Source organism: Sphaerodactylus townsendi, linkage group LG02, assembly GCF_021028975.2.
Source record: "Sphaerodactylus townsendi isolate TG3544 linkage group LG02, MPM_Stown_v2.3, whole genome shotgun sequence".
In the NCBI taxonomy this organism is placed as follows: domain Eukaryota; kingdom Metazoa; phylum Chordata; class Lepidosauria; order Squamata; family Sphaerodactylidae; genus Sphaerodactylus; species Sphaerodactylus townsendi.
In genome coordinates this window covers 56,422,309-56,433,271 of record NC_059426.1, presented here as the reverse complement: position 1 = coordinate 56,433,271, position 10,963 = coordinate 56,422,309, and the positions used below count along the sequence as shown (strand labels likewise).

Below are 10,963 nucleotides of genomic sequence, written 5' to 3'. Positions count from 1 at the left end.
AGGAGCACCAAGTGTTAACGAGAAATCAACCTGATTGGTTGGCTGCAATGCGGTAGTCAGGAGTCAGAGATAGGGCGGGCTCGCCCTTGTAAAAGCAAAGAAAGCCTGTCAGAAAGGGGAGTTTTAAGCAATTGAAAAGATTTTGAAGGAGCTTGTGTGACAGATCATGTCAGTCCTCAGATTCAGTCAGTTGGAGATCGTGTCTAAAGGCAGTGAGAGACAGAGGGAGAACGGCTAGGGGGCCAGTGTTCTCAAAGAGATCTCAAAGACTGAGAGGAAAGATCCTTGTTTTCATTAGAGGCTAGGAGGTCTTGTGGTGGTGGAAAACAAGAGGGAAGCTTATTTCACGGGAACACTCCTAAAACCACACAGAGAGCTTGGCTATTGTCTCATGAAGAGACCACACCTAGATACCGGATCACAGAGAGTTTATGAGGGTGTGTTAGCTTAACTGGCAGAGTTAAGTGACGATTTAGAGCAGCGGTTCTCAACCTTCCTAATGCTGCTACCCTTTAATACAGTTCCTCATGTTGTGGTGACCCCCAACAATAAAATTATTTGTGTCTCGGTTCCTAAGACCATCAGAAATATGTGTTTTCCGATGGTCTTAGGCGACCCATGTGAAAGGGTCATTTGACCCCAAAGGGGGTCAAATGCACAGGTTGAGAACCGCTGGTTTAGAGAAACCCCAGAGCTTAATCTGTCCCAAACCAGTGTGAGTTCCCTACAGAGTTAAGGGTGGGTGTTTTAGGAGTGTGTTCAGGACCATGTTGAAAACAGAGACACCTGTGCATGTGTGAAGTTATCTTAAAACTGAAACAGCCATTTTAGTAAAATTGCATTCCATCTGTAACATCTAAGTAAATATCTGCCTGAAAGAACCAGAAATGCCTAAGAACCTCTCTGTAATATCAAACTGAAATGAAAGCTTGTAAATAAAATCTAGTTTTGTTTTCCACTGTTAAAAGCCTCTAAAAGTTCCATTATTACCTCAGAAATGGTGACAGCTTATTAGTTTTTCTGGCAGGATTTTTTTACCAAAGACCTGGTGTGTGCGTGAGTGAGGCCAACAACAGCTATCAGACATCCACCCCCACAACACGCTTCCCCCTATTGGGCTTCTGTCTCCCTTCAGGGAGTGGGAGTACGTTGCACTCGTCACCACCTACTTTGCACTTTAGAGCAACAAGTCACAATCTGCAAACCTGATTTCTCGCCATTTCATTTTTGAGTCTGCATCACTGATAAGTACCTTCCAAGCATTGCTCAAAAAAATGCCAGCTTCCTGCATGCAGCATAAGTCTCTGACTGCTACACTCTCTTTAGAATGTTGAGATATCAAAGTCTAACCAGGATGCAACTGGGATTTCCCCCTTTTTCCCCATTAGGAAATGCTGTGGGGAGAAATAGGATTGCATAAAAATTTTGATTTAGCCACATTAGACAAATCAATCCATTTTAGATTGCCTCCATGTTGGTCTTCTCCAATGGTTGCATCTCTGCATAAAAAAGGTGGGCAATACAAACACAGCACTAAAGATTATTATCTGTAAACACAACACAGCCTAGTGGCATTCAGTTTAGAGTATCATCCATAGTGTTTGCTGGTTAGTTTTGTTTTAGTGATCTATTATCAATATTCTCGTTACGTGTAGTCATTAGTGGTAAGCAGAAATGAAGAACACCCGCAGTAATGCCACGAGCACTTTGCTTGCTTCCCACAGAGCTGCAAATGGAGGTGTTCTTTCTGCTTGCTTTCAACTGGCTCCTTTCAGGTAGCTCTGTTCTATGTGCTTCGAGAGTTCAAAGTCCTTCTTTTGCATGGTCCTGTGACAGCATTTGAATTGTCTAATGGCACAGTGTACCCAGAAGGCGTAGCCTGTGACAACTTCCCCGTTTTTCATATCCACTCCTGCAAGTCACTTAAAAGTAATCTCGTCTTCTGCTGTCATCACTAACGAAAGAAGGGTTGTATTGCCCAGGATAGATGCAGGAATGTCGGGTACCTGGTAAACCAGTGTAAGGAGGATACAGTCCATTTCTTTCTAGTTCAGGGTTCCGTAGGTTTGTTGGCTAGAATCATAGACAAAGACAAGTAGGAAGGAAGGAAAGAATTAATCATTAAGTTCCATTTATCATTTATGTAATAGTGATACAAGAAGAACCCTGACCTGGATAGCCCAAGCTAGACTGATCTCATCAGATCTCAGAAGCTAAGCAGGGTCAACTCTGACAAGTTCTAGACTGACAAGTTCTCTGACACGTTCTAGACAAGCTAGACTGATCTCATCAGATCTCAGAAGTTAAGCAGGGTCAACTCTGACAAGTTCTAGACTGACAAGTTCTCTACAAGTTCTAGACAAGCTAGATTGATCTCATCAGATCTCAGAAGCTAAGCAGGGTCAACTCTGACAAGTTCTAGACAAGTTCTCTACAAGTTCTAGACTGACAAGTTCTCTACAAGTTCTAGAAAAGCTAGACTGATCTTGTCAGATCTCAGAAGCTAAGCAGGGTCAACTCTGACAAGCAGGGACAACTCTGACTTGGATGGGAGACCTCCAAGAAATACCAGGTTGTGATGCAGAGGCAGGCAAAGGCAAACCACTTCTGAATGACTCTTGCCTTGAAAGCTCCACTAAGGACCTCTATGAGTGTGACTTGGTAGCAAAAACCAAAACAAACAAATATAGGTCTTTTCTGCATGCAAAGCTTGCCACACAATCGCCCTGGCTTGTGTCTGTGCCCTATCGTTACATTGGTAGTTTGATATGACAAAGAGAAACATATTTTTAAATTCCTTTTGAAAACAGAGAACAAAGTTAAGGAGAAGATGGCTCAAGGGGAGATTGGGCGACTACGTGGTTATAGGGTTAACTTGTATTTATGTTTTTATGTTACTGTTATTGAGTATGTTATGACTGTGAGCCGCCTTGAGCCCTTTGGGGGTGAGGCAGCGTATAAAATCCAATAAACAAACAAACATACACACACACACACACACACACACAAACAAACAAATAAATGGATAAGGCCCAGGTGTTTGGTGGGGTGAAGAAATAAAGACTGTTTCAACATGATCACATGCTGAACGGAAGCTGGCTCAGAAATGGATTGAAAAATACATTGTGGTAAAAATACTCCAGAAAACAATGGAAGAAAAATGAAGGAAAAATGTTTCTGGAAACAAACGGGGGGGGGGGGGGGGGGGTGGATTAAAATTTTAAAATGCAGCATTTGGCAGCAAGATACATTGTAAACAAAGGTCGTAGTTCTAGTGAGGTGAAAGCATAGCAAAGAAGTATCTCTATGTACTATCACAATAGGTAGTGTTTCAGAGTCACTTCATTTACACACTGCCCCCCACCCTCTCTCTCTCTGCATTCCCCTTACTGTCTCCAACCCAATTCAAAATCTTTGAGTACCCAACCTGGGAAATGATGCAAATTTGATCCAACATCGGGAAATATATCATTGATGAACTATCTGGACATCTCCTAGCTTTGTCCTGACATTTTTATTTGCCTAAATAAATGTTGGGGACCTGTAGTATGGGAAGTCAGAGCAGTAGTCACATAAAACAATTTAGCAGATTTGTTTTGAATTCTGGTCTGATGCACTCTGAGGCATTACTGAGGATACCATCCTTTTCTGGAATTAGGAAGTTCAAGCTTGGCCTATGTGTGGGAGGCACTCAAGAGACACTCCTGGGAAGTGTTTTGTTATCAGGCCTGATGAGAGTGTTAGATCCAGAGACATCAACCATTTGTGTCAGGAAAGAAGTTTCTTTGGTTTCTTAACCCAACTGAAGGTTGTGAACATGTCCAGGGAATAATATCTCTTTGATGCCAATGGCAAAAATGAGAATCTGAGATCCTGGGAAATGTTAATAGTGAATTGATTGGGGGACATCGGCCACTACAGGGTCAGTTTCTACTTTGTTCAAAACTGAAAGTTAATGAAGCAGGAAATGTCAAAATACAATACAGCTCAGATTCCAGTCCCTACATCAGGCTGTGACACCAAACAATAAATACTGTGTGATTGGCGGATGTAAAGGAGAGATTGTTCCATATACTGTTACAGATATCCCTCCCGTTGTGGTTTATTGTTGCATATAGGTAGGTGACCATTGTGAATTGGCCACACTGGCACATCTGTCCCCTTTAAAAGCAGTGACGTTGTCCCCTAAGTAACTGCACTGAACAAGAGGCATAGAGCAAACAGAGGAGTCATGTTACACGGTATGATCAGTAGACTGCAGTGCACTTCACTCCAAGTTCAAATTTCTATAGCTTGGTAGATGAATAATGATTTACCACATGTGCCATATAATTATACCTCAATTACTACCTCCCATAATTCTTGTGTTGTATTAATGTTTATCTGGAAGCATCGGAAGATACGTCTGTGCTTCCAATGCTAAAAAATTATCCCATGATAAAAGTTCTTAGATCAAAGCAAGTATAGCGTCTCTCCAGATCTCCCAATAATTTAAACAATAACAACAAGTTCAAGAATTATTACCATATAGTAAACATCCGTCATCTGTAATAGGTTTTTAGTGCTTCCGTTCTCTTGCATTTCAATGTTTTCTCTACCCCAGTCCTGAGCTCGAGGGTTTTTGGGGTATTCAGCGTAAGGTGACATTTGGAAGTCTCCACTTTTGAAGATGAGCTTGCTTATGTCATTTTTATTCTTCCTGGGAGAAAAAAAGTAAAGTGACAGGTAGGCTGCTGATACTGAACAGATGATTGAAGGCAGTTTTGGAATGCATAAGGGCTAACAAGCTGAAACTTTATGCTGGCAAAACAGAGGTGCTACTGGTGGGAGCAAGGTCTGACCCAGGAAATGGGTTATCCCCTGTCCTGGATGGTGTTGCACTCACCCTAAAGCAGCAGGTTCATAGTTTAGAGGGTGCTCTTGGATCTAGGCCTCCTGTTGGATAAACAGATGGAAGGGGTGGCCACGGGCATCTTTAACCCATTTCAGTTGGTGAGCCAGCTGTGGCCCTTCTTGGGTAGGAAAGATCTTGCCACTGTAGCAAATGCCCTAGTAACATCTAATTAGATTACTGAATTGCACTCTATGTGAGCCTGTCCTTGAAGACTATCACTCTAGTCTGGTTCCATTTACACAGGTTACCAATTTACATCTCAATTCAAAATATTAGTTTTGACTTTTAAAGTTCGATATGGCTTGAGACCAACACAACTTAACCTTCTCCCATATGAATCTACCCACTCCTTCTGATCATCCTTAGAGGACCTGCTTTGGTTGCCACTACTATCTGAGGCTAGATGGGCAGCAACCAGGGAAAGGGCCTTCTTGGCCATGGCACCAAAACTTTGAAACCCAGGAGGTTCTTCTGTTTCCCACTATTGGTGTCTTCCACTTGTGGATAAAGACTTATTAGTTTCATTTGGCAAATCCCTGATAATAGTTATTGACCCTTTTCTGGTACTGACTGTTATATGTTGTATTGAATTATTTTATAATTTTAAATGTTTCAATTTTTCAAATGTTTAAACTTTTTGTGCGTACCACCTTGTGGACCCTATCATGTCCAAAAGCAGCATAAAATGTTTTAAATAAAAATAAAATACATATAAAACCATTTATTTTGAGGGGGGAATTTTTCCACCATATTTATGCTTTTACTAGTGGGGCCTGGCCACACGTTGCTGTGGCTCATTGTGGTGAAAATGGGGAAAGGAACAGTAGCAGAAAATAAATTGCAGAGGCCAGCAGTACGTTCTCATGGAAACGCGCACGCTGATACTGTGCGATGTCATTGATGTGTGTGACTGCATCCTCCCTCACTTCTCTTCCCTTGCATGGCACCCCTCCCCCTACCTCCCTCCTCTTTCCCTTTGCTAGAGTGGGTGGGTCATATCCAGATGCTGTGCCCCCTCCCTCCCCTCCCTTGCATGCCACCCCTCACTCTCTCCCTTCCCTAACTTCTGTTCCCTTGCATGCCTCCCCTTCTGTCCCTTCCCTCTCCCACCCTCTCTTCCCTTGCATGCCACCCCTCCCCCTCCCATCTCCCTCTGCTAGGGTGGGTGGGTCATATCCAGATGCTGGGCCCGCTCCCTCCCCTCCCTTGCATGCCACCCCTCACTCTCTGTCCCCTCCCTCACTTCTCCTCCCTTGCATGCCTCCCCCTCCATCCCTTCCCTTTCCCTCCGCTGAATGTGTATGAGAGTAGGTGTGTTGTGTGGTAGCAGTGGGTGAGGAACAGAGAGTGAAAGGTACCTGTGTGTGAGGGTGGGAACCCCACCTGACGTTTCACACGGCAACGTGTGTATGTGTTTCAAGTCCACTCGAGTTATTGCCTATGTACTGTTTTCACTGCTCATAACTGGCCATCTGAGTGAACATTCTAAGGGCACAAACATTCTAAGGGTGACAGTTACACACAGGCAGCTTCATGGCCTGGTACGCCAGGAAAAAGATGTTTTACCTGGCTCAGGTGTGTTGTCTGACAGCAGGAAGTACGTAAGAACAGTCAGGGGAATGAGTACGTGTCTGTGAAATTTTCAGAGCATTTGGGCCAGCAGGTGCGGGGTTATTCTCGAAGCAACAAACGAATGGTTCCATTTTTATATACATAGATTATTACGATTTCATCAACCTAGTACTCCTGACATCAGAGGTGTAGAGGGGGAAAATGGTGCCTGGGCAAAATGCCCCCCCACATGACCGAACGGGGGCCCACCTGGGGCATTTGTCCCCACCCCGCCCTGTGGAAGCTATGCCATTGCCTGACATGTCACTTTTTGAAGTTTTTGTGTGTAATTCTGAAACTTTAAACATCCCTGATTTTTGCAAAAAATACAGAAGTGCTAATTTTACAAAGTATGTTGATGTTCAACAAAAATGTCAGATTTTCCTCCAAACTGAAAATAAATTTGGTTTTATGCAATACAATATCTTTAAAAAGCCCAGACATTGGGGCTGAGGATACCTACTGGCAGCATGTGACTATGAGTGCTATCCCCAAGATGAGCAGAAGTCCTCCTCCAGCAGCCGCAATCACGATGGTTATTAGCTGATAAGCTAAAACAGAAACAGAGGTGAATCAGTGGCAAGTTGTTTCTCTTACAGTAAAAATTCCCTGACTCCTGCCTATTCCCTTCTGTATCCCCTTAGCCCTTTGCTGCTGCGGTGTTGTGGAATGGGCACAAACATTCGGCTGGTGCGAAGAAGGTTCAGCTCATTTGTTGATGAGCGATATTGTGTCTTGGAGGGAACTAAAAAAATCAGTTTTGCTACAGTAAAATCTAACTAGGGGCATAATAAGGACTGCTTAATATTAATGCATCAGTAAGACAGAGTGTAGGCTGCTGCTACACAGGATACTTACGATTTCCACAGTTGAATCCTCCCAATCCAAATGGGCAACTGTAACAGAAAAGAGACATTAAATGTTCTGTAGATAAACATTAACTTAAGCAATATCAAAATAATGAAACAGCAATTATTTAGGGGTAGAGGATGGGAAGTAAGGATAATTAGTTCTATAAATTCTGATACCTCACACAAGTGTCGTTCTCAAGTTTATACCCATCTTCACATGCTAAAAAAAAGAGAGAAAATGTCCATGAACACACATCACAGGCAGACAAAGAGTATACGATGAGTGACAGTTACTTAAGGTTTGAGGGCGGAGCTCTTTTCTTCTCTTCTCCTCACCTCCATTTGATCCTCACAACAACTCTGGGAGGTCGGTTGGTGCTGGAAGTGTGTGACTGTCTCAAGGGCACACATCAAGCATCCATGGGAACTGGAGGATTCAAACCTGGGCCTCCAAGGTCCCAGTTGAACACTTTACCACTACACCATACCAGCTGACTTTAAAACCAGTGTTGCAGGTGCCCAACAATATTTACAGCGATTTTCAGAAAGCACACCACAAATGATTCTACACATTCTTCAACAGACTTGACCCATCCAGTCTGAGATCACTTCCAGTCAATCAACAGTAAATAATTACTGAGATTCTCTAAGGCCACTTATTGAAGATCACTTATGGCAACAGAGGTTCTGAGGTAGTTTGCCTGCCTCTGTGTCACAACCCTGGACTTCCTTGGTGGTCTATCTTATACTAACCCTGCTTAACTTCTCAGATATGATAAGATTGGGCTAGCCTGGGCTACCCAGGTCAGGGTGCAATATGTATAGTTGTACAGAATTAGAGAATTTTGTGTTCCAATGTTCAACAAAAATCAGTTGTTTACAAATCTACTGAGGTCTTCTTATATCAAACCTTGTTCTAGCAGATCTTAGTCCAACATACTAACCACTATATAATACTGGCTCTTCATAAAATTAATCAAAACTGTAACTAATTCTATGCTTTCAGGTACAATCTATATATTTTTTAAAGTGTCTTTAGGTTCCATTGGCAATTCATATCCTGTGATATCCTGGGCCCTTCCCTCCATCAACTGTTTGGGAGGAGTAGCCGGAGACCAGTTCAAGGATGCCACAGTTGAGAATGAGCAGGCAGAGATGGGCATTGAGATTGTTTTTTGGCCTTGCTGCAACCTCATTGGTTTTAGAGAAGTCGTCCAAGGCTGTGCCTTATTTGGTAGCCCCCATTAGGGCTGGTTCCAAACCCCCAACTGTAAATATGTTTATTTATTTAACATACATATACATACACACACATACATGCACACATGCATGCAAGTATGTATTATGTGTGTGCTTCTGTTTTCTTGTAACAACTGAGGATCCAGCTCAAAGGAAAGCTCAAGGGACCACCAAATGTATGGATATGATGTCACACATTTAATGAACACACATGAAGTTTTCCATGTTAATGGTCGATAATGGGAGGAGAAACTGTCCAGAGAAAAGCAAATGAAAGTAATCTTGAGAAAAGCAGCTAGATGCAGTTAAACTAGCTGCCCAGTAGAAGTCAGTATTGGTCCATAACAATGTCATGGCAGAAACTACACCTGAATTTCTCTCATTTTTTTAAAGCAAAGCAGCCTGAGAAGTATGAGTGAAACTGATTAACTTCTTTACCTCCAGTCATTTCCCAACTTGAAATATTCCCCTCAGCTACTCTTTCCCCATATACCCAAGACTTTTTCTCCACAGGAACAAAAGCAGTTGGGAAACTAGTCACCCCTACTGGGCCTCTACTCAAGATTACAGCCTCCTTAAACCGCTTCTAATTTTTATAGGAGGAGAAACATACACATAATAGTATGCCTTGTGTCATTCCAGATTTCGCCTTTGATAGTATTTATTAAAAAAGAAAATTTGTTAAGTCTATATTTGCCGTTATCAAATATTAAAAGCAAAGTGTTAAAACTAGCGTCTCCTCCCCTTTATGACCAACATAGCAAATAATCTTTCCCCTTGTTACAGCTTTGCTTTTTGAAAATTTAAAGGGTAATTAATGGTTTAGATTCAAACTTACACAGAAGAGTGGGCTGGGTCTTACCTCTATCTTAGCACTCCACTGACAAAAATATTATTTACTTATTTAAATGTTGAAACCCCACCTAGTGTTTTCTTTTACATTTAATTTATGTTTATATTTATACCCTGTCCTAGCCCCAAAGGGCTCAGGACGGCTTACCATGGCATAAGGGTTGAAACCTTCTGTGGAGAAATGGCTCCTTTCCTCCCCCTTTTCTTTTTCTCCTCCCCTTCTCCCATCAGATATCAGTTGTCTAAATTACTGGGTGAGAGTCTGCCTGAAAATAACCATCTGCCCAAAGGGAAGTAGGAGCCAGTAGCAGACTCATCTTACTCTCCACTCAGAGCCACTCCTGATGCCATAAGCCCTCAATAAATGATGAGAAAGAGCAGAGCTTGAGTGGCATTACCCTATATACCCTGTGGGAAGGGGGAGAAGTGGGACAAATCCTCTAACACATACATGAGTCCTCTCTTCCCATCATTACAGGGTAAACACGTTCTCCAAGATGTCTTTATGTCTCTACTACATTATTATAATCTTTTATATCTTCAGCTCCACAATGTCTCAGTTTCAAAGCAGAAAAGCTGAAGTGTGTGTGTATGTGTATAATGTCCAAAAATACCTTATTCTTGTTATTATTATGCCAAAAAGTGGAGAAAGAGATGACGGACCAGAGACCAAGGAGGGCAAAGGTCCTGATTTTTTTAAATAGTTGCATAAAAAAAGCAGTTGTAGTGTTGTGGGTAAAGGCATGCCTGACAACATTTTCTCCCTCTTTACAACTTTTTGACAAGCAGGAAATTTTACATCATTCACATCTGATTATGTGGTTGAGGACAGAGAGTTTTGAAGCAGTGAATATCCTGGGAAGTGGGAAAATCTGTACAACAATGTGAAGGGATTGAGGGAAGAAGGGAATTGCTTCTTATAATTTGGGTTCCTCTCTAAAGCCTCATAATCAGAGACTGCTAGAGCCTCTACAGGATCAACCTTATAGGACAAACCTTGTATCCCAGAAACACCTAAAATCTTCTGTTCATATTCACTTTATTGAGGACTTTATTGGTCAGTATCCCATCACTCTGAACACTGATGCAGCCCTTCTGCAGTCTGGGGCTCACGCAAAGAGGCAACTATGTGTGATGGGGAACTGAAGAGAGGAAAATATGAACTGCTTCTCAACCTGTGGGTCGCGTTCCCTTTGGGGGTCGAACGACCCTTTCACAGGGGTTGCCTAAGACTCTCTGCATCAGTGTTCTCCATCTGTAAAATGGATAAATGTTAGGGTTGGTGGTCACCATGAGGAACTCTATTAAATGGTCGCAGCATTAGGAAGGTTGAGAACCACTGTGCTAGACTAACAGTACAATCCAAAATACAATTACTCCATTACCAGAGCCTATAAAAATGGTATAATTATCCTTAAAATTGCACTATAACGTTTTGACATAGGCAATCAAACGATTTATGGATCACAGAATTTGCAGAGTTCAGAATACTAAAATCTACACCATACATAGAGAT

The 10,963-nt window shown here is 42.2% G+C and overlaps 1 protein-coding gene across 3 annotated transcripts in view; it reads right to left on the bottom strand.

Moving 5' to 3' along the window:
* Positions 1-588: 588 nt before the first annotated feature.
* Positions 589-10,963, bottom strand: part of HEG1 (heart development protein with EGF like domains 1) — a 64,620-nt gene continuing 54,245 nt past the window's right edge. For all 3 annotated transcript variants that reach the window (XM_048484787.1, XM_048484789.1, XM_048484788.1), the window contains 5 exons: positions 7,534-7,576; positions 7,364-7,401; positions 6,969-7,056; positions 4,525-4,699; positions 589-2,073 (listed from right to left, as the gene is read on the bottom strand). In XM_048484787.1, coding sequence (XP_048340744.1) covers positions 1,924-2,073; positions 4,525-4,699; positions 6,969-7,056; positions 7,364-7,401; positions 7,534-7,576 — 494 coding nt within the window. In that variant the 3' untranslated portion in view covers positions 589-1,923. The remainder of the gene's footprint in view (positions 2,074-4,524; positions 4,700-6,968; positions 7,057-7,363; positions 7,402-7,533; positions 7,577-10,963) is intronic.